Source organism: Peromyscus californicus, unplaced genomic scaffold, assembly GCF_007827085.1.
Source record: "Peromyscus californicus insignis strain IS unplaced genomic scaffold, ASM782708v3 Scaffold_6__1_contigs__length_162567912, whole genome shotgun sequence".
NCBI lineage: Eukaryota > Metazoa > Chordata > Mammalia > Rodentia > Cricetidae > Peromyscus > Peromyscus californicus.
The window spans coordinates 130,238,183-130,262,459 of NW_026294584.1; the positions used below are offsets into that span (position 1 = coordinate 130,238,183).

Below are 24,277 nucleotides of genomic sequence, written 5' to 3' on the forward strand. Positions count from 1 at the left end.
ATTCTTCCAGCTTCTTATTAGTTAATAAGTCACAGTTGTAGATCAACTTTTATGACTAGGAATCACTAAGTTACTATTACAGCTGTATTTTTTTTCTAGTCTGTAGTTTGTGAAATTTACCCTAAATCCTAGTTTGTGGCACAAACTTACATTTTAACACTGTAGTTGATTGACAGATCATCGTGCCATTAAGTAAATTACCATCAAACAACAACAACAAAAAAGACAGAACTGAACTTTTCAAGATAAAGTATCATTTCTCTGATGCTGTTTCCTTGATTTTTATCTTGTGGGCTGATGTGCTGGTTTTCCAGAGTCACCTCTGTGTCACTGGCAATCATTACTTGATAATAAGTAAGAACTTCCTGTAATTTCTAGTTGTTTTCTTAGATAGATAGTATACGTGGTTGTATTTATCTGTGTGGTTCTGGGTTAAAGCCTAATATGGAAATTTGGTAGGCCTGAGCCACCAGCAAAGGCAGTACTTGCTTCACACAGGTTTCTCCTGCTCTCTATCAAAGATCACTTTACAAACCACCTCCTGACTCAACCCTGTTGATAACCTGGCACCTCAGGCTGAGCTCACTGTGACATTTTCTCAGCCAGGTTCCTTCTGTGTTTCTTTTTCAAGGAAGGCTTAAAACTACTTCTAAAGAGCATCATTTCAATAAAACCCATAACAACAGAATGAGTGCCAGATGCAGCCCATCCTCTTGCCCAGTAAGCTGCACTGCTTCAAACCTGTGCTCTTAATTCCCTTCCCGCTTTATTTGTGCAGGTGAGGCTCTGGGGTGTTGGGACTCGCCTGAGATGATAAAGTTTTCCTTTTCCTATCTAAGCACCAGTGTGTTTTCAGACTCCCCAGAACCTCTCCTCCAAGATAATAAAGTTATGGCAAGAAAATATGAAGGCCACCCTAGGAAGCCACGGTGCATTTTTAGGATTGTTTGTCATGAGATAACCATCTTCTCGAATTTTCCAATGCACAGGTGCGATCAAAGTAGAACCTGCATCCCCACCTTATTATTCTGAAAAGACCCAGCTCTACAACAGGCCTCATGAAGAGCCTTCCAACTCCCTCATGGCCATTGAATGCCGAGTCTGTGGGGATAAAGCATCAGGCTTCCACTATGGAGTTCATGCTTGTGAAGGCTGCAAGGTAAAAGTAGATTTTAAAAAAATGATTCAAGAATTTTATGAAATTTTGCTTATTCCATTTCCTGTTGCAAGCTCACTCTAAGAAATTAAGATAAAATTGTGGGGGTTTTTTTTGGCAGAATTCATTCTTCAAGTAATCTAATATTTGAAAAATCTAAGAAAAGCTGATAAAAGCAGGGTTACCCTGCCCCTCTTCTCCTTCTCCAACATGACTATTTGAGACACCCATCTAAGTGTATCTTACAGAATTTATTTATTTATTTATTTATTTATTTATTTATTTATTTATTTATTTTGTTTTTTGAGACAGGGTTTCTCTGTGTAGTTTTGTGCTTTTCCTGGAACTCACTTGGTAGCCCAGGCTGGCCTCGAACTCACAGAGATCTGCCTGACTCTGCCTCCTGAGTGATGGGATTAAAGGCGTGTGCCACCACCACCCGGCTCAGAATTTTTTTTTATTTTATTTATTTATTTATTTATTTATTTATTTATTTTTATGGGTGCAGAATTTTTTTAAAATTACTTGTCCAAGGTGTCACAGCAAGACAGTGAGTGGTGAGCCAGCACCAAGACCTGAATTCCCTGATTTCCCTTGTGTGTTTTTCATCATGCTAGATAATCTCTTATACAAGTAAGATTTGACAGATTATATGTGAGTATCACTTATCTGTAGACTAATGCTGTAATATTGAGCATATTTCTATATTATGGCTGTAGAAATTGTGAATCAAAGGCATGGGGTCACCGGAGTGAGGGCTTCAGTGGTAGAGCAGGTGCAAGGCCCTGGAGTTCATCCTCAGGACTGCAAAAGGGGAAACAAAATTATGGATTAGTGAGGCTTGTCCCTACCAAGCCCTAAGCTAGTGCTGTGTTTCCTTGGCCCAGCGTCAGCCTAAGCCTGTGTAATAAGCGAAAAGAGACAACTACGTACTTCCTTTGTAAAAGGGTGCTTTACAACGTTAATAATATGCTGCCCCAGTTATAAGAAAAATACATTAACACATTCATGTTTTTATGTAGTTTAAAAATAACTTTAGGGCTGGAGAGATGGCTCAGAGGTTAAGAACACTGGCTGTTCTTCCAGAGGTCCTGAGTTCAATTCCCAGCACCCACATGGTGGCTCACAACCATCTGTAATGAGATCTGGCTCCCTCTTCTGGACTGCAGAAATACATGCAAACAGAACATTGTATACATAATAAATAAATAAATCTTTTAAAAAAATAACTTTAACATACTCAGGGATAAAATAACATTTAATTTATTGTGTGCCCATAGACTACATTGTTTTTCACTACTTGTGTTATAAATACTGAGGGGTGTGGTAGTGCATGCCTCTAATACTCGCACTCAGGAGCAGAGGCAGGAGCATCTCTGTGAGTTCAAGGCGAGCCTGATCTCCATAGCGAGTTTCAAGTCAGCCCTGTCTCAAACAAAATCAAACATAAATGAATGAAGGAAGTACCGCTTCACTTGGTATTTTTCAGGGGAATGAAGACAAAGCACACCAGGTAGGCGTGAGTTAGGACTTCCGGGTTCTAGATGATGATAGGTCAGAAAGGAAAACTAGTTTTTATTAAATCCTTACCCCCAGTAGATATTATACAAATGTGTGTGTGGGGGGGTCATTATTTAACCACATTCCACAATCATTTTCTCATCTGTAAAACAATGAACTTCAATTAGGTGATCTCTAAGGTTTTTTTCTCAGTCCAAAAGCAATCTAATATGTTAAAAAGATACAAGCCAGACTCACTTCTGCCACTTTCTCAGTCACAGACTGCCACTCACATAAATACTTTAGCCCTCAGTCACCTCAGGTAGAAAATGATTTGATTGGGTTGGCAGCCAAGGTCTTACACATCTCTAAGGTTTGAATTTCAGAATGAGTCCTTGAAACACTCCTGGCAAAAGATGCTTTCATTTAACACACTAAAGCCCATTCATGAGCCTAGCATGATGGCACATGCCTGTGATCCCCACTCACAGTTGGTGGAAAAAAGCAAAAACAATGAAATCACTCTGTGATTAAAATAGTTATGAAATTAAATCATTATGCACAACCTAAGATCACTATAAGTAGTAAGAGCATGTATTTAATGAGCAAGTAGTTAACGAGTAAAATTCACACAATTTTTGGGGGGGTTACTGAATTCTGAGCCATATTTATCTGAAGAAACTGTTCAGTTTGGGTCATGCTGGTCATATACATTAATGAGTGTGATTAAGTCTGATTGCTTGGATTTCATAGTAATTTATTTCCTATATGATGGTAAAGTGTCTAGAAAATTAGAGCCTGCAAGCAAATAATTCCACCCTAATTCTAGTCACACATTCATAGAAGTTAACATTGAAGAGGACAGCTGAGAATTGAAAGTCAGAAACAATTTCAGTATTTGGTGATAGTCATAAAAGTTATGCCCTGAAGGCACTAAAACTCAGAAGACAAAGCAAGCAAAAAAGAAAGAGGAAGAATATCCAAAACACCTTGTTATAGTAGGAATCTTAAAAGATCTTATTAATAAAATCAAACCTGAAGCCAGGTATTGGTGTGAATGCTGGAAGATCAGAGAAGCAGAACAAGCCACAGCCACCTCACCTTGCCAGTTCCTTAGCTGATCCTGTTTCCTCAGACTGGAAGTCTCTGAGTCCTCATCCAAATGATGAGATGAGGAACTGCTCATCTCAGCAGAACTGCTACTAAAAGCCTAAAAGCTTAACCAGGCTTCTAATCTGGTCCTCACGCCTTATATACTTTTCTGCTTCCTGCCATCACTTCCTGGGATTAAAGGCGTGTGTCACCATGCCTGTCTGTTTCCAGTGTGGTTTTGAACTCACAGAGATCCAGACGGATCTTTGCCTTTGGAATGCTAGGATTAAAGGTGTGTGTGCCACCATTTTCTGGCCTCTATATCTAGTGGTTGTTCTAGTCTCTGACCCCAGATAAATTTATTAGTGTGCACAATATATTGGGGAACACAATATCACCACACCTTGTGATCAGGAAAGGGTAGAAAGGGGACTGGAGGTGTAGCTTAGCGACAGGGCTCCTGCTGAGCAGGTACAAGACTGAGTTCCATCCCCTGCAATGCCAAACAAAACAAGCAGACAAGAAAAACGGGGTGGAAGGCAGAGATGCAGAGCAAACAATAAAACCGACAAAATGCATATAAGTCCTTACCTGCCATAAACAAAACCAACCAAGCAAAAAACAGTACAAGAAAACCAGGAGAATTATATTTAACTGTAATAATTTGAAAGCCTCCCAAAATGTAGAAGATGGAATTCCTAGACAAAAATGAAAAAGTTTTGCTTTCCTAGGAAAGGAAAATAGACATATACATATATTATTTTATTTTTTGTTTGTTTTTGTTTTTCAAGACAGGGTTTCTCCATGTAGTTTTGGTGCCTGTCCTGGATCTCACTCTGTAGACCAGGCTGGCCTTCAACTCTTATTTTATTTTTTGAGACAGGCTTCAGACTCACAATACTCATGCCTCTGCCCACCTTGCTGGGGATTGCAGGCCTGTGACACCACCCCCAGCAGGAGACCTGTATATTCTAAAGATGGAAGAACATTAATGGGGAAAAAGCATAATGATGCATATGTATAATGATGGTGTAACAGGGCCCACTGGTGTGTGTACGCACTTAAATTAATAACAGAAATGTAAAAATGCTAATGATGTGATTGGCTTCTTCATGTCGCAGTTCTCAAAGTTAACACAGAGCCTCAGAAGTCCATGAGACTCTTTCAAGGCAGCCATGGGTTTGAAATTATTCCACGGTGTTAGCACTGTTTATTCACCTTCCCACTCTCATTCTCTCACAAGTATGATTGAAGTGTTATAGAAACTACATGATTTGGGGTGATGTTAGCTAGTGGAATGTATGCTCATATGCCCTTACATGTGATTTCTCTGTTGGATGCTGGTCCTTGTATTAGTCACTGTTCTATTGCTGAGAAGAGCCACTGTGACCACAGCAACTCTTATAAAAGAAAGCATTTAAGTGAGGGCTTGCTTACAGTTTCAGAGGTGTAGTCCATTATCATGGCAAGGAACATGGCAGCGTGCAGGCAGAGGCTGGAGCAGTAGCTGAGAGCTACATCCTAATCCATAGGCAGAGAGAGAGAGACCGGATCTGGTATAGGCTTTTGAAACCTCAAAGCCCACCACCAATACCACACTTCCCCCAACAAGGCTACTCCTAATCCTTCTAATCCTATCCAACAGTTCCACTCCCTGGTGACTAAGCATCTAAACATATGAGCCTCTGGGGCCATTCTTATTAAAACCACCACATTACTGTAACATGTACACATAGCCCCAGTTGCTGAAGACGCTGAAGAAGGAGAATCATTTGAGACCACAAGTTTGAGACCAGTTTGGGAAACACAGATCCTGTCTCAAAAATCAGCTGTTCTCAGTTTTAATTTCTTGTCTAACAAATATCTGTAAATGAAGCCTACCTAAATAAAAGCTCTTTAAAGTCATCCCAATAATTTAATAGTAAAAAAGTCCTGAGACTCAAAAGTTTGATGCCCATTTATTACAGGGCATGGGGCCTGAAGAAACACAACTTAAGCTCCAAACTACTGCCTCATTCCCAATACATTTGACTAGTGACTGTTAATAACGAAGATGTCTGCTCAGCTTTTCACCAGTCCCCCTGAGAACTAAGGAGAATGAAATCAGCAAATGTTTTTGTCTCACCTGTACATAGCTTAAAATGCACCTGGGTAATTTAATATTTTCCTTTTCCATAGTGTATGGGGTGCTCCCATAATTAAAATTCAGTTGACCATAAAGCTTATGGACTCACTATGGATTAAAAGGAATTTTGCCTAAGGTAATTGTTGTGGCATTTTCTCGTGTGAGAAGATTAAGATGCCAGTGTATAGCTCGTATCTGTGATCCCTGTCAAACTTCAAACAGAAAGGACCTCATGATTGGAGTTGATAAAGTGACATAGTGACACGTTCTTGGTGTGTTACTATTGCAGACTTACATGAAATAAAGCATCTTCCTTCTGAGAGTTTATACATGGCTTAGAGCTCAAAAAAGCTATCATTTGCTGCTTGCAAATACACATGTTTCTGGTTTTGTTTTCTTGAGTGTCCTCATTGTTTTAGGACCTTCTTCATTAGTAAAATGAAATACCTGAGGCTTCATATTTATAAAAAAAGAGATTTATTCTGGCTTGTGGTTCTGGCCTCACGCTGCAAGTCCACAACTGGTGATTGCTTTCTTGATGCAGAATTCTAAAGTAGTGTAGGACTTTACACAGGTGAGAGACAGGAAGTGGCGAGAGTGTGTGTGTGTGTGTGTGTGTGTGTGTGTGTGTGTGTGTGTGTGTGTGTGTTAGTCTCTCTTCCTCTTATAAAGTAACCAGTATTCAATCACAGACTCTACCCTAAAGGCCTTATCTAATCTTAATCACTCTCTCAAGGACCCACCTCCAGCTTCCAACAGTCAGATTAAGTTCTACCCTTTTCCACTTCACATAAAGATTAAAACTTAACACTTGAACCTTGGGAGACACACTCAAACCAGAGCAATCATACTTTGTAATCTCTTCTGACAGATCATTTAGAATATACACTTACCTAAAGCTCTGAGTAAATATATTCTGCAATACAGCACAAGGAACCTTACTTCCATGTTGGACCCTGTCTTGTGTAAATGCTTTGAATACATTCCTGCCTGCCAAGGGTAGCTCAATAACTCAGCTCCTATTGGCTGAGTACTTCATGAGAAGGCTGCATGCAATCCCAGCACAGAACTTTTAATCTCATGGTAAAATCAATACCATGCTAAGCTTGTTGTATATGAAGTTTTGTTAAAAATAGAAGAACTGGGGTGGTGGTGGCTCACGCCTTTAATCCCAGCACTTGGGAGGCAGAGCCAGGTGGATCTCTGTGAGTTCGAGGTCAGCCTGGTCTACAGAGCTAGATCCAGGACAGGCACCAAAACTACACAGAGAGACCCTGTCTCAAAAAAACAAAATATAAAAATAAAAATAAATACAAAAAAATAGAACTGTGGAGCTGGAGTTAAAAGCACTGACTGTTCTTCCTAAGGACTCAGGTTCAGTTCCTAGCACCCACACAGCAATCTAGAACTCCAGTCCCAGGGATCCTAAGCCCTCTTCTGGCCTCTGTGGGAACTGCATGCATGGGGTGTAAGGCCCTAAGTGCCAGCAAAACACCCATACACATAAACTAAAAATAAGGAAAAAATGAATAAAATAATTGAGCCATTAACATGGCTCAGCAGGTAAAGGTACTTGCTGAACAAACCTGATTGCCTACCTGAATTAAATACACAGAACCTACTTAAAGGTGGAAAGAGAGAATCAGTTCCACAGAGTAATTATCTGACCTCCACATACACATAACATGGCACACAGGTACCCTTCCCCCACGATAATAATAATAGTTAAATAAAATAATTAAAGATAAACTGGGAAAATATTTAAAAACAAGACATAAACAAAAGCCAGAGTCATTTTCTCACAGACAAATTAGAAGACTTTAGAATCAATGTATACACAAGAGCAGCTTCTGAAACTGTATCCTACAAACTTCATTACATTTTCACTGCATGGTAATCCAAAGGGTTAACTGTGAAAAGATGAAGAAAAATAAAAATGTCAACTGAAAATACACCTTGTTTTATAGACCCTAAACTACTAAAGAGTACTGTTGGAGTGTTTCCTTATTAGTGATATGAAGAAACACTGGGCAAGCCAGCTTCATTCTTCAAGTCAGCAAATAAATTCACAGGAAAACACTCAGTGATATTCTTGTATCTTCCTCTTGTTTCTTGAAAGAGTTAAAGGACAGGAAGATAATTGCTTATCATTAATTTAGAGGAGAATAACAGTAAAAGCAAGTTCTTAGATATATATTCTGTATATATTCAGATTAAGAATTTGTATACGGAGTTGAGCACAGCAGCATATATCATTAGTCCCAGCACTCAGGAGGCAGAGGCAGGCACATCTCTGTGAGTTCAAGGCCAGTCTGTTCTACATAGTGAGTTCCAGGACAGCCAGGGCTACACAGTGAGATCTTGTCTCAAAAAAATTTTTTGTGTCTGTATAAAATGCGTAGATGATATCCAGGATGATTATTTCTTAGCAATGAAGGACTCCAAATCTTCCCAAAACGATTCACTTTTGATATATATCACATGAATCAAGCTAAATTTTTTTTTATCATTATGGTGATCAAAACTCCTCATCAGTATGGATCAGGAAGAGTGGCTTTGCACATTAACTTGCTGCTAATCATCAGCATTGGCACAGCCACAGTATTGGGGCCCTTTGAGAGGTAACAGGTTTCTATTAATCAGGTTCTTCATGGGAAAAATTCTTGGGGATACTGCTGATATCACAAGGAGTAACATAAATTCCAAAACAACATCAAAGACAAAACAAGCCAACAACAGAGTTCTCCGCAGGGCTTTCCAGGGGAGATGCTCACAGAGCTGGGAAGGTGCTGTGCTGCCATGCTCAGAGCCATCAAGTGAGAGGAGCTGAGTTTGGGGATTTGCATGGAGCCAGGATTCTCAAAGATATTAGAATGTCATAAGTCAGTGGTGCCTGGACTTCCAGAAGAAGCATCTTCAATTTCTCTTTGAAGGAACGAATTTCCAATTTAGACTTTATAGGATTTTTACAGTTTATGGTCAAAAGATAACTTCAAAATAAAACATCAGAAGCCACGTACGAAAGCAATCATTTTGAGTGACATCTATCAAAAAAAGAAAGAGACAGACAGACTAGTATTGACACTGTCTACCCGTCTCCCAAAAGCAGGTGTAGAGCAGATCTGTAAGACTTGTTTTCAAAGGAGGATAGGATCAAAGCAAGGAACCAGCCAAACAGACCCCTCAAGAATGCCCAGGCTTAAACACCCTAATTGTCGTGCTAGAAACCCCATCCAACTACTGAGGGATCTGGATGCAGAGATCCATGGCTAGGCCCCGGGTGGATCTCTGGGAGTCCAATTAGTGAGAATGAGGAGGGTTTATATGAGCGAGAATTGTTGAGACCAAGGTTGGATAAAGCACAGGGACAAATAGCCAAACGAATGGAAACACATGAACTATGAACCAATGGCTGAGGGGTCCCCACTGGATCAGGCCCTCTGAATGGGTGAGACAGTTGATTGGCTTGATCTGTTTGGGAGGCATCCAGGCAGTAGGACCAGGTCCTGTGCTCATTGCATGAGTTGGCTTGAAACCTGGGGCCTATGCAGGATCACTTGGCTCAGCCTGGGAGGAGGGGACTGGACCTACCTGGACTGAGTCTACCAGGTTGATCTCAGTCCGCAGGGGAGGCTTTGCCCTGGAGGAGGTGGGAATGGGGGGGGGGTGCTGGGGGGAAGGTGAGGGGGGCCGGAGGGAGGAGAACAAGGGAATCTGCGACTGATATGTAGAACTGAATTGTATTGCAAAATAAAAATAAAAAAATTAAAAATTAAAAATTTAAAAAAAAAAAACTTAATGCATTAACCAACAACAACAACAAAAAAAAGAATGCCCAGGCTTAAAAAAAAAGATCAAGTGAAACTTCTAAAAGTTAAATACATAAATATCACAATGAAAAAGCCAATGGAAAGCTCAAATGTCATTCTGACACAGAGGGAAAGATACCATCCACATCACCAAGAATAAGGATAGCAGTGTTCATGTTGGGGTTGGCTATATTTTGAAGGCTCATTTAGTCCTCAGAGCTGTTCGGTAGTATTGTTGAGAGTTAAGAAGGTATGCTTGCACTAAACAGTGTCAGAGTGAATTCAGAAAAGTCCTCACTAGTAAACTTTGGTGAGAAATGTTTGTTTTTATTTCCATTGGTTTAATTGGGTTTTTATGTGGTCTTGTTTGATGTTCTGATTTTTACATATGTAATTAATATTGGTAAATAAATAGGGACAAGAACAAGGAAAGCACAAAAGAGAATTTCAGAAACACAAAAGCTAGCACAAAAAATAACATTTGTCTAATTGGAATCCCCAAACAGATGAACAAGGGAAACCCAGATTCAGAAAACACAACCAAGAAAATAAGAAAATGAAAATCTATGCCGACACACACTGTAGTAAGCCTATAGGGTGCAAGGGAGGAAGAGAATATATAAAAGCAGCCAGTGAGACAGAAAGATCTCCACCAAAATACTTCCCACAGCAACAACGGATACAAAAACACAACAGGGTTCAAAGTATTAGGGGGTATGCCTGTCATCTCTCAAGAACAGAAATTAAATGAAATGTTTACATGTTTTTACAAATCACTGAAAAAAAATCTATTTCAGCATAAAGCCAGAGGGGAGAAGATACTTACCAACACATGTGACAGACATCAAATAAGCATCTAGATCATATAAAGAATGCCTGATGTTCAATTTTAGACAAGATAACCCGTTACGAACTTGGAAATAAAAAGCCAGGGAAATATATGTTGAGATCACACTTACACTTTATACATAATTGATTCTCAACGAAATCTGACAATTGGGCATGGTGTCATGGACCTATAGTCACAGGTGCAAGGGAAGGTTGAGGAGGGCAGCAAACATAAGGACGTCTGACTACACCAAGCAGTAATGGGACATTCAAATTTTTATAACAGTTTAGAGGCCTATAAAAAATATGGCCGCCGGGCGGTGGTGGCGCACGCCTTTAATCCCAGCACTCGGGAGGCAGAGCCAGGCGGATCTCTGTGAGTTCGAGGCCAGCCTGGTCTCCAAAGCGAGTTCCAGGAAAGGCGCAAAGCTACACAGAGAAACCCTGTCTCGAAAAACCAAAAAAAAAAAAAAAAAAAAAAAAAATGGCCATTTTGGAAAATAATCTTGCATTATCTTACAAATATATCATTTGCATATCATACAATATAGAAATTCTGGCTAAAGATAGCCCTTGCATATATGTAAATAAATTGTGTACATGAGCTGAGCATGATGACACATGCCTATAATTCTAGCACTCAGATGGCTGAGGTAGGAGGACTGCTGCAAGTCTGAGGCCAGCCTTACCTCAATAAGTAAATAAAACTTTACAGTAATACTTGTAGAAATGCACTCATAATAGCAAACATCAGTAATTCAAGCAACTGTCACCATGTGAGTAGATTAGTAAACTGTAGCAAACTCAGAGAATGATCAGGAGATAAAACCACATGTGAGATTTTAATAAAGTATGCTGTAGGCTCTGTCTGTGTCCAGGGGTAAAGAGACAACTCTACCCCTACGGAACTCACAATTTTAAGTGGGGAGTGAGGAAGAGGCAGAGAAGAAGCACTTAGATATGCATGCTGAGCACTTAATCCCTTAGGTAGGTGATTTCTGTGATATGTTAGAAAGTCACAAGTACTATTAGAAACAAGACAAAATAAAGAGTAAGGAGACCAAGTTCCAGAAGTGGAGCACATACAGGGACAGGACAGCAGCATCAACTTAGAGATGAGGCTGATTGAGAAGGTAAGATGTTACCAAAATTTATAATGAAGGAAGTAGACATATGTATTCAGATTGAGTATTCCCAATCCTAAAATACAAAATCCACAAGGCCCCAAAATTTTTGAGTGCCAATATAATGCCATGTGGAAAATTCCATGGCTGACCTCATTGAACAGGTTGCAGTCAAAACATGAGTTCACTAAAAATACTGTATAAAAGTATTTTTCAGCTACTCATGGAGGTACACATCCAAAATCCCAGCACTTGGAAGGGCAAAGTTAGAAAAACCCAAGTTCAAAGTCATCCTGGGCTACATAGTGAAATCCAAAGGCTCGGTAGCTCAGAGGTAGCTTGCCTAACATGTGTAATGCCTTGCGTTGATCCCTATCACCACCTTCAGGCTTTGTATATAAAATGTATATGAGCTGATCATAGTGGCATCTGTCTTGCAACCACAGCACTTGGGAAACTAAGGCAAGAATATCATAAGTTTGAAGACAGCCTGGGCTATATAGTGAAACCCTTTCTCAGAAAGGGGTGGGATGTAGATCAGTGGTAGAGTGCTTTCCTAGCATGCACAGGAGCCTGAGTTGGAGTCCCAGCACAGGAGATGAGGTGAGGAGAAACACAGATTTAACATCTACAGACTCAGGTCCATATGTTCCCCTAAGACCAAGATAACTGACTTTGTGTATGCAACTCTTCTAGAGAATTATTTTTAATCTTAAATCCAAAGTACTTATGCTCCCAAATATTTCAGATAATGGAATTTAGAGAAAGAGCTAGCCACTTGAGGGAAAGAAAAAGATCGAGTAACTTCAAGAGGAAAAAACAAGAGTCAGGATGACTGCATAAATTTTGGCTTGAGAAACAGAACATGGGGAGCTGCCTCAGCTGAATTGGAAAAGGCCACAGTGAAGGAGCTTATAGGGAGGTACAGGACTTCGTTTGTGGACACCGAGTTGAAGGACTCTTGAACTTTCCAGTAAGGATGTCAAGCAAGCAGTTGAACATACCTATTTGTTTAGTGTTCAAGAAGTCCTGCTAAAGTCAGGGAAGTAGCTCACTCATAACATGCACAAAAGCTCTAGGGAGGTGGATTCTAGACAAAGTTAAAATTTGTGTTAAAGCAGAGCCAATATTAGTTCAGTGGGTTTTGTTTTTTAATTAAATTTTGTTTTTATTTATATTGTTGTCTATGTATGATGTTTGAGTATGAGCATGCACATGTGCCACAGTGAAAAGAAATGAAAGAAAACTATGGACACACACACACACACACACACACACACACACACACACACACACACACACACACACACACACTGGAGCTAGGAGACATCTCCAATTAAATTTTCTGAAGTTCCATCCAAAATATGTAGTAAATTCAGATGAGCCCTCTGCTAGCCCCAGAAGGACGTATTTGCATTTTGAAGTAGCAGATTTTCTGAGGATTTCCCAATTGCTTCTCGTATTATTTCCTGCTATCTCTTTCTGCTTGCAAGCTACAATAGTGGGGGATTCTTTCAACTACATAAATAAATAAAACAAATTCTGCAGGAAATTGCAACATGGAGAATTCCAAAAAGTTATCCACATGTGGATTTTTATTGGCCCTGATCATACTTTAGAAGGAAATGACTATAACTTTGCCAAGCTGCTTAGCACAATTATGAAGGTTGGGGCATGCTGCTGGAATGATTTGCTGAGAGACTGGACTGATTACATGGTGTTTTATTTACATTACATTAAATCCAGAGCACTTCTCAGTGCATGCTGAAAACCAAATGTAGAGCCAAGGTACACTGCATGACATCACTGGGATATACTCAGTGTCTGAGAGGTAAAAAAGGACCCCAGAGGATCCTCCTGTTCCTTGGTTTACAGCAAGGACCAGTAAGCCACAGAGAGCCATTTGTGCAAGGCCCCCATGGTAGAACTGTGTCATAAACCCACCTTTTATTTTATAAGTATATGCATAAGTCCATGTATGTGTACAGGTGTACATATTTATAAGGTACAGGTGCATATGTGTGTGAAAGATGGAGGACAGCCTCAGGTATCATCCTTATGAATACTGTCAACCATTTTTGAGACAGGGTCTCCCACTGTCCTAGAGCTCACCAGTTAGACTAAACTGGCTGGTCAATGGGCCCCAGGGTTCTTCTGGTCTCTGCCTTCCAGTCCTGGAAGCACATGCCACACAATGCCCAGAATCTTTACAAAGGTTCCTGGGGATTGAACTAAGGCCTTCAGTCTTGCAAGGCAAGCACTTTTCTGATTGAGCTATCTTCCCATCCAAATCCACTTTTTCTGATATCTAGGTCAGTGAGTGTGTCTTTATTCACAGGTTGCTGCTCCATGTGTCACATAGACTTAAAAATTGTTTCTTTTCCATATCCCCTTGCAGGGATTTTTCCGAAGAACCATCCGATTGAAGCTTATTTATGATAGATGTGACCTTAACTGTCGGATCCACAAAAAAAGTAGAAACAAATGTCAGTACTGTCGGTTCCAGAAGTGCCTTGCTGTGGGGATGTCTCACAATGGTAAGTGAACACTGAGGACCTATATACACCTTGTCATTCTCATGGCCAATGCCAGGTCCAGGTCAGTAGGCACTAGGACAACTAATGGAGATGGGTACAATTCTTCTATGAAACATCGGGGTTCAAAATCATCCTGACAAGAGCTTCTTTGTGTAGGCCAATGACTTTTAAATAGAATCCTCCTGTTTGGCTGGACACCTGCAATAACTGGAGAAAAGACTTAAAACTTGAGGAAAAGGTCTGTGGAAAACTGTAATGTTTTAACACAAATTGAATGACAATCATGATTTTTAAGTTGCTCTGAAATCTTTTTAAAAACAGTTTAAAAGCTAAATTATAGTAATATGCATGGGTCACTTCTGCCTGCTTTAAAAAAATGCTGAGTGTCTCTGAGAGTATCAGAACTAAGTAGCATATCAGAATTTGGGCTCGTGTATTTTCTTGTTCTTTACCATACAAATGAGTACAGCACTATCCTTGACTTTCAGAGAATACACAGACTTGTAGAAAAAACTCACAAATATTTTTTTAATTTCCACAAAATTTCAATGCTATATAAATACAAGAAGATAAAACTTCATACTTTTTAAATCCCTATTCAAACTCACAGGGGTAAGGAGTGTTTGTATAGTACATATGAGATCCTGAGGTTCCATGCCCAACATTGAAAAAAAAAAACTTTGTTGGCTTCAGAGAAATAGTAGAGAAGACCCATGTGTTCATGAGCTGTAGCACTCATTTATATTAATCATAGAATATCTATGCCTATTAAAAACAAATTCTTCACTACCATTTGGTCCTGATTGGTTGGCCCACAAAACTAATTTTAGCTGTAACTTAATAGTGTTATGTTTGTCAAGTCTTATTAGTCAATTCTTTAAAAAAAATCCTATGGGTTCAAGAACTAATATATACTAAAGTTAATGATAAATCTGAGTTTTATTTCATTTGATATCCAATTTTTCCCTCCCTTCCTCCCTCCCTTCTTTCCTCCTTCCTTCCTTTCTCCTCTTTTCTTTCTCTCATGCAGGAGATCAGAACCAGGGCCCTGTGTGTACTAAGTATGCACTTTACCACTGAGCTACACCCCAGCTCCCACCTTTATTTTCTCTTACTTTCATCTCTCGAAAACTGATCTGGTAAGAAGATAATCTTTGAACTTAGTGTTCATCTATGTGGACTCTAATATATCTGTAAAGAGTAAATTTGTTTCCCATCATGAAGATGTTTGTTTCTCATAGTGGGAACCATCAAGGTGCTTGTCAATGATCAACTGGTTGATACTCTACCCTTTGAAAGCATTAAAAGCTGTAGTTGTCATTATGGGCCAGTTCCTTTAAAAGCAAGAGTACATTATGAATAGAGCTATCAACAGCACTGGACAGGAAGGGAATTTGGTCCAACTTTCCTCAACATTTGACCACATCTGCTTTGTAGCAGTGTACAACTGCAGTCATTGATTGCAAAATAATTTGCTGGTTTAATTCCATCAATTTCCTTTTTATTTCAAACCTCATAAAACATAAGAGCAAGTTTTTAAGCCAAGAGCTTTATTTTAGTTGATGCAATCAAGTTGCAGCAAATTTATTTCATCTTTATGAAGAAATCATTGTCTTTGAGGTCATTATCATCAAGATAGGCTTGGAAAGCATGCCAGTACTGCTTTTAATGCTATTTGGGTTCTGCCTATTTTAAAAAATTGTCATTTCTCACATTCATATGAAATATAGTTCCTAGTACTTACAGGCACTACAACATTGATGTAAAATATATTTCCTGTGGTTTACAAGCAAGCACACCTCACGTGAAATTTATCTCCAATTGTTTAGCATTCACGGGTAAATAGTACTTAAACTATATGCAGAGATTGTAGCTCAGTGCCAAGCTTAGCATGCACAAGGCCCCAAAATCCATTCCCAATACCCTTCTTCCCAAAAATTGAACTTATGTAATACAGATAGTATAGTTTTCTCCACTCAGAAAAATCAAAGAAAGCTACTTAATAATGAAGTCATCTTTTGACTTTATTTAACAGTTATTTTGCACTCAGGAAGCAGGGGCAGACAGATCTCTGAGTTCAAGGTCATCCTGGTCTATATGGCAAGTTCTAGGCCAGCATGGCAGCACAGTGAGATCCTGTTTCAAAAAGAAACAAACAAGTAAACAAAAAACCCATTTCACTTACTGTACCTAGAGGGACCAATCTGAACAGTTTGCTCAGTTTGTTCTCACAAAAGCAAGGGCCAGTGGGAGTTAAATGTCATGGTGTCAGAGACCTAACCAGCTCGACCATTAAGGGATGTAAAGGGGACCAACAAAACTCCTTCTCAGAGGTTTTCAGAGATGTGTGTTTGCTACACACTAGAGGAAACACCCATATAGTCCATGCACAGGAAGGGAATCTGCAGCAGGCTTTAATCAGGTCCTGATGAGGAAACTTTTCTGAACACAACATTTTCTGAGTTGTGGTCACACTAATCAATGGGAGCTAACAGTATGAAGCTTCCATCCACTTTATAAAATGCCTTTTTAAGTTACCAGAGGAGACATCATACCTGAATATGCACTCTACCTGAATATCAGTATGGAGCTGTTTTCACTGTATACGAGAATGAACACTCACTGCCCAGAGCCAACCTGCCTCTTTATTTTTAATTTTTTATTTATCTGTTTTATCTAAAGACAAGGTCTCACTGTGTAGTTCAGGCTGACCTGGATCTCACAATCCTCCTGTCTCATTTTCCCACATGTAGGCATGTGCCACCACACCCAGATTCTGTTACCTTCTTTCTGGTCTTTGCCTCTGTTTAGCCCACTTAATGTGTTCAGATTCTCTCATAGCAATACCCTTGTAGCTCTGAAGGGAGATTCTGCAGTGACCTTCAAGGACCCAAAACACTCTGGAGAATAATGCCAAAAGTCACTGAAGCCAGTGGTCGCTAAGTCCTTTCAGAGTTGGCAATTACCTCATTATTTATAATGAAAAACATAATTCATTGAATTCTTCACTTTTCAGTCAGCTAGCCCATATATTTTACTAGACAATGTTAGAGTCTTCCAAAAACTTGTGAGCAGTTACCTGAATTTGAATGTTTCCACCTATATGTTTTGGTGTCATAAAGACAAAATTTGTGCCTGAATCAGGTCTGTGTGTGTTGTCAACTGCTCATCAGTTTACGGCACTTAGCATAACTTAGCATAATGGCTGTACAATGATGCCAGGCTAGAGTAAAAACCTGAAGCTGTCTGCCTAAAAAAGTACACGTGGTCCATTTCAACTTTCTGTGATTACAGGTTGAGCCAGGGTGGTGGTACATACTTGTAACTCCAAACTCAAGAAGCTGAGGCAGGAGGATTGTGATGAGTTCAAACCCACAGGGACATATAACTTGTGGAGTGACTACTGTTCATGTGGGGAGCTGGCTTGACTGTTGAGAAAAATGTTTTCAAGGATTTTGTTGTTTCTTCAGTCAAATGAGCACTTGCACATATCTCTTTACCTTTTAAAACCATAATTTCTATTGGAAAGACCTGCTATCACATCCCTAGTGTTTACCATATTTTTAAAAAAAATCTTGATTTTTAGTAAAAACAATTTAGTCATAAAGCATTTTGAAATGAATATTTCATAGTCAGAGCTACTTTTTACACACAAACTAAATAACTAGGTTTAGGGTAAATACATTTTTAAAAATAGTTTGAAGTAGAAAAGAATTAGCTTGTGCTACTAATGAGTCATTCAGTCAGGTTTTCCCTATAACGTTGAAATTTGATAATAATGGTTTTTATATGTTTAAAAGTTAGTGAAAGCTTCACTGATCAGGATGTCCTATGATACAAATAATGTGGGGGGTTTTCTTTTTATTGAAGATAAAAAGCAGACAACTTTAAAAATAGTTTCTCTGTGGTTTCATAAAATCTGAAGGAAAAAAAAAGTGGTTTCACAATTTTTTGTGGCATTCAGTATGTCTGAGGTAGTTGTCCCAGTGCCTGGGAAACAGTAGCCCTAGTATGTAGCATAAAAGCCTAAATGACAGATTTAAGTTTTATTACTCAAAAAAAATCTTTGCTGTAGTTTTGCTCAGAAATGAACCCAAAGGCCCCATGTTGAAGGCTTGTTTGCCAGTGCCTGGTGCTATTGTGAGGTGGTGGGACCTAGTGAGACCATTGGAGTGTGCCCTTGAAGGAGATGTGAGGCCCTGGTCCCATTCTGCCTCCCCTTGCTTCCTGGCCACCATAAGGTGAACAGGCCTTTCCTGACACACACATCTATCATAATGTACTCTATCACTCCATGCAAAAACAAGAGCAATCAACCACTGTCATCTGTGTGGTGTGAAGGAAAAGGTGGCAGTCCTAATATACAAGGCACCTCTGTTAACGAATGGTACTCATGATCTTTCTCTGGGGCTCTGCCTTTTCTCCCATTCCTGTCCCCTTTCCACTTAGACTTCAAGCAAACTGTGTCTTTCAGTGCCTGGAAACAGTCTTTGTGCTTATAAACACTGTTGCCTCTAGATCCCGTCCCTCTGTTCCCTTCTAGAATCCTACCTGACATTCAAGGCCCTATTCAAATGTCTTTTCCTGAAGACTTTTCTGATTCCTTGTGCCTGCTCTTCAAAGTGGTTTGTATCTTCCTGGTATACCATAGTCTACTGAGAAAGACAGACAGACACATACATACATACACACACACACACACACACACACACACACACACACACACATACACACATAAAACACACACACACATACAAACACACATACACACAGAGACAGATACAGACACAGACAAACAGTAACATACACACATACACACACACATATATAGAGACAGACAGATGGACAGACAGACAGACAGATGGAAGAGAGAGAGAGAGAGTGATGTTGTTTATTGGCAGTGGTCATACCACCAGCAGCTATGTCTTGTGTGATTTACATGCAGTGAACATGTACAAATGGAAAACCTGACCAGGAGACATATCTTTACTGCTAAAAGTCTGCTATGACTGCAAACTTATCCCTTAAAAACTGAAAGGAAAAAATGTCTCTTTTTATAGGATACAATTTTATTCTTCTATTTTACTTGATTTATTATCTTGAAAATCCATTTTAATATGCCTTTGTAATTAAGTAGCATCTAACTTTAACATATTTACAATTAGGTAAGTATTTTGAAAATATGTTAGTTTAGTATGTTTTAGCATGATACTCAGATACAGAAAACAAGATACTTAATTATTCTACATGCATAAAGTTTATTTATATCAGTGCCAAATATGAAGTGAGGAATCTGTCATGTGCTAATAGTATATGGTGATTATATCATGTATATATTATATCTTTTAAGACAGTAATGAGCTTTCTCAAACCTAATCTTCCTGAAGGGACCTACCAATTCTCATGTTGATGATGTTTTTTTAACTGAGATACATTTCTCTAGATAATTCTTTTTTTCTTTTTTTTGATGCCAGAGACCAAACCTGCTACCACTGGGCCATAACAACCTGCCCTCTGTAGGTGACTACCCCAAATATAAAATTGAAGTTGCTCTATGTGACAAGTGCTACAACAGGCAGAATTCACCTTTTTGATTTTGTAAAACCTCAAAGATGAGACAAACATTGCTTTAAAAAAGAAAGCAAAGTGTTTTCCTAAGCGCTGTGAGTGTTGTGTGGTTAGATCTTTGTAGTGTTTTACAACTAAATATAGAGATAAGAAGGAATCTTGAGACATCTTTTCCTAGTTCCTCTTCTGCAGCTGAAGCAGTTGGGGACCATAGGTATTACATAATTTTCTGTAAATCATATAGCTGCTTTATCACAGAGAAGAAATCAGAAAGTTGATTTCCTGACAACAGTGATGGTAGTGTCAGTTCTACTGCCTTCCAAGAGGCCAGACCTCTTTCTCAGTGACTCAGAGTAACACAGAGAACATTTTCCTTTCGTCTTTGGAAATTAATCATCACTGGTAGAAGATATATATACACACACACACACATACACACACACACCTGGTCTCCAATGTATAATGGCCATCTTTGTTTCTAAGCTTTAACTTCAGCCTTCTTGGAAACAACTGCCCAACTTCCCTGCCCTCCTTTGACTCTCCTCTCAAAGGGTGGGAACTGGGCTGGTAATTTAGTTCCCTGATAGAACACTTGCCTAGCATGTCCCAGACCCTGGGTTCCAACCTTATATAACATCTTAAAAATAAATTACTAAATTAAAAACACCAATCCCTAACAACTAAAAAAACTTAAGAGCCCAACAGATAAACTAGATATTGGGGTTTGTTTTTTATCTGCTGGGGGAGTAGTGGCTGCCAATCTGAACTATAACACACAGAAAGCACAGCCTCACACCACTTCGTCCCCAACAATAAAAGCCATGTTAGGAAGCATGAGCTTGGACAGGTGCCTTGCCAAACCCTGTTTGTGCAAAACCTGATGTGGGTGTAGCTGGAATTACCTGGGACTCCAAATAAATGAATGCAACCAGCATTCTCGCCTTTAAAAAACAAAAATTCCAGGTATGGGGGCACACCTATAATCTCAGCACCTGGGAGGTAGAGGCAGGAAGATCAGAAGTTCAAGGTCATCCTCAACTGTATAGCAAGTTCAAGGCCAGCCTGAGCTATAAGAATCTCTGTCTTGTACAAAGAAACAAGTAAAACGTTTCTCTACTTCAGATCTGTTACGTGCAGATTTAGTTCCACCAAGCAGGACCTTATCTCCTTCCTTTGCTAAGCCCCTGATGTGTAAAAATGCTAAATCTACCTGTGGATCAAGTTATGCCTAGCTTGTAACAAAGTTATTTAGCAATACAGACAATTTATACATGAGATTTAGCCTTTTTTGAGAACTACAACTTATGAAAATAGGCATTTGTTCATATTCCAGCAGGGCACAGACTTAATGTATCCCAATAAAGTGATTTTGAAAGGTTTGTTAAGTGAAAGAAAGCAGCACTGTCCGTGTAGTAAGTGCTTTCTTTGACTATTTAAATTAACTCTTGTGATTGCCCATTAGGAAAGAGAAAATGCATTTTAGGCATGTTAATGTCCGTGTATGTTTATAGTTCCTTGTCTATAAAATTTTAACCATAGAGGGGACTGGAGAGATGTCTCAGTGACTAAGAGCACGTGCTGCTCTTGCAGAGGACCTAGGTTTGATTCCTAGCACCCACATTGTGACTCACAAGGGTCAGTAACTCTAGTTCCAAGGGATTCTATGCCCTCTTCTGGCCTCATAGGCATTTTACATACATGGTGCAAAGATATATTATTTTTATTTTGTTTTATTATTTTCCATGATGGGGATCAAACTCAAGGCTTCCTCATGCATGTTAAGAAAGCACTCTACCACTGACCCTTATACCCAGCCCATAATTTATTCATCTTTTAATATGTCATAATTCTTACTTTCTCTCATGTAAACTTCCCATTGTACACATTAACTCATCTTCTGTCTATTTTTAAACTTGGTGTTTTACAGTTTAATTCTTCACACATTTATTATATATGTATTTTGTTACACCCAGGAGCAAAGATAAAACCTGGTATTCATATAGTTTCTGTTCTAGCAGAATAACTAATGTAAACCCCTTAGAAATATTGTAAAAGCATCACACTAATATATGCATACAAGAAAGACTAGCATTTAGAAAGCTTTTTCAAACCCCAAGTTATATACAAAACCCTATTTGGATATAGGGATGACTTATTAGAATGTTCCATAGGAGACACATAATTTTAAAATGTTCCCAAGTGGTTCTCACACGCTCTGCCCCCTTTTCTTCCACATTGCTCAAAGGACAACAAAGCAAATGATTAGTTCTGTGTGAAAGAGGTGGTGGTTAAGAATGGCTTTGCAGGGGACTATAAAAGGGTCTTCTACATGGTTGTTAAATTGTTGTTTTGCATATATTAATGAATGGGTATAATTGTGGCATTTGCCTATATGCATATCTTATTCACCTCCATTACCTTTTCTTGTCCCTTTCCTCTTCCAAACTAGCTAGTCCCCTTCTACTTCCATGTTATTGTTATCCTCTTCCTTCTTCCTCTTCTTCTCCTCCTTCTTCCTCTTCTCCCTCTCCCTCTCCCTCACCTTCTCCCTCTGCCTCCTTCTTTTATTTTGTGACCTAGTGAGTTTACTTAGGAACACTTACAGAAGCATGTGTGAGGTGTTATTTACGGGAGCTTAGACAACTTACCAGTGGCTACACGACTGAAGAAATGTCTCTGCCTCTACCAGCAACAGGAATGGGGCCTCAGACAGGAATGGGGCCTTGTTGAGCTTGATGAACATGTGTTTTATTTATTTTATTTCAAAATGCTCTATAAGTGCTTAATATGTGCCCAACAATGAGACTGCAGACTGGAGGAAAAAAGAAAACATTGCTGTCAACTGCTGTGGCTAGAGTTATAAAGAAGAAGAGTAGTGTCAAGGTCATAGACTGAGGGAGCCCAGTGGATCGGGGACCAGGTGGGAAGGCCCCTCAGTAAGCTGACATTCCCTATCCCAGTGCAGCTAAAATGGAAGAGAATAATGGGAGGCTGTAATTTTTACTTTAAAAAATGGCAATTGTTTAAAGATTTCTATTTGAAGGAGTCGTGTGCAAAGGTTCTATTTATCAAAAGTATCTAAACACATTCTACTTTAATGTAAAGTGAGAGCCAAGCATCTCTTTCCATCTAACTCCTAACAAGGTGTTTACTGAGGTCCCTGAAATGCATTAGTTTTATTAGTGATAAAGTATAGGGCCAACTGAGATGAATTTGCACGTATGAGACTCAAGGGTACAGATCAATCTTTTCTCTAAAACAAAAATCAGCTGGGCTTGGTAGTGACCTGTAATACCACCAGCAAGGATGCTAGTGCAAGGAGTTTCAAGTTCTGGGCCACACTGTGCTGTGCAGCAAGACCTAGGCTCAAGAATATAATACAAAATATAAAATATAATTAAAAAAAGAGCTGAGTTGTAGCTCAGTAGTAGAACATGTGTTCAGCATGCACAAGGCCCCAGAAGGTATGAAAAGAATGTCAGATCCCCTAGAACTTGAGTTATAGATGGTTTTGAGCCACCAAATGGGTGCTGGGAATCAAACCAGGTCCTCTACAAGAGCAACAAGTGCTCTTCAGCACTAAGCCAACTCTCTAGCACCCCCATTTTAAATTTAGTTTATTATTTTTTTATAAATACTTTTAAAACAACAACAAATAACGACCTCAAAGAAAAACATTACTCAAAATGACATTTTTACAAATGATAGCAGAAGGAAAGTGGGAAAATTTATTCAAGTTGAAAACCTATAAACAAATTGTTATTGATTTTATTTTCTGGGAATGAGATGCAGGCCTTACACATGCCAGGCAAGTGTTCTGACCCCAGATGACAACTCACACAGATTAATTCCCACCTTAGGATCTATGGTCTCTCTTCAATCTTTCTTTTGCATTCACACTCCCTCACCCCTTGAGAAGCCACGGATAAAGGTGGTGTCTTTCCGATGAACATCAGTAAGGGGTAATTCGAAGAGTCAGAGATGAGCCCAACTCTATCCACTCAATGTCCAAGTTCCCTGGTCTACTAGATGGAATAAAGCACCATCCTTTCTTCACAGTGGGACAAACAGATCACACAAACTGCCTGAGAACAGAGCCTGTGTTTGTACAACTTGGACTTCTATGTAGCTCCTTAATTCATAAAACATGTAGATCCTCCTACCTGACCTTTTGTGAAGTGCAAAAGTTACCAAGATAAATAAGACAGTGTCTCTGTCTTCAGGACATTGTTCTACAGAGGGACAAGAGGCATATACAGTCATAATTATAGTACAGTATTAATATTTCAATCATTGAAGTGCTCAGGGTGGGTGGAATACAGGGAAGAAATAATTAGCTGTCCTTGAAAACCTTACAAAGAAGGTGACTTTGCCTTGGTTCTTAAGGGATGGGTAGAAATGGTCTCTCAATTATACATATTTAAACAAATATGTAGTCCTATTTGCTAAACAGATTCTTCCAATTTCCTAACAGGATCATATGTTGCCTTTTTAAATTGAAGAAGTAAATAATTCAATTTTCATTTTTCTGTGCTACT

The 24,277-nt window shown here is 39.2% G+C and overlaps 1 protein-coding gene across 2 annotated transcripts in view; it reads left to right on the plus strand.

Moving 5' to 3' along the window:
- Pparg (peroxisome proliferator activated receptor gamma) overlaps window positions 1-24,277 on the plus strand; it is a 136,244-nt gene that overhangs the window by 84,201 nt on the left and 27,766 nt on the right. For both annotated transcript variants that reach the window (XM_052721706.1, XM_052721707.1), the window contains exons 4-5: window positions 990-1,159; window positions 14,033-14,171. In XM_052721706.1, the coding sequence (XP_052577666.1) occupies window positions 990-1,159; window positions 14,033-14,171 (309 nt within the window). The remainder of the gene's footprint in view (window positions 1-989; window positions 1,160-14,032; window positions 14,172-24,277) is intronic.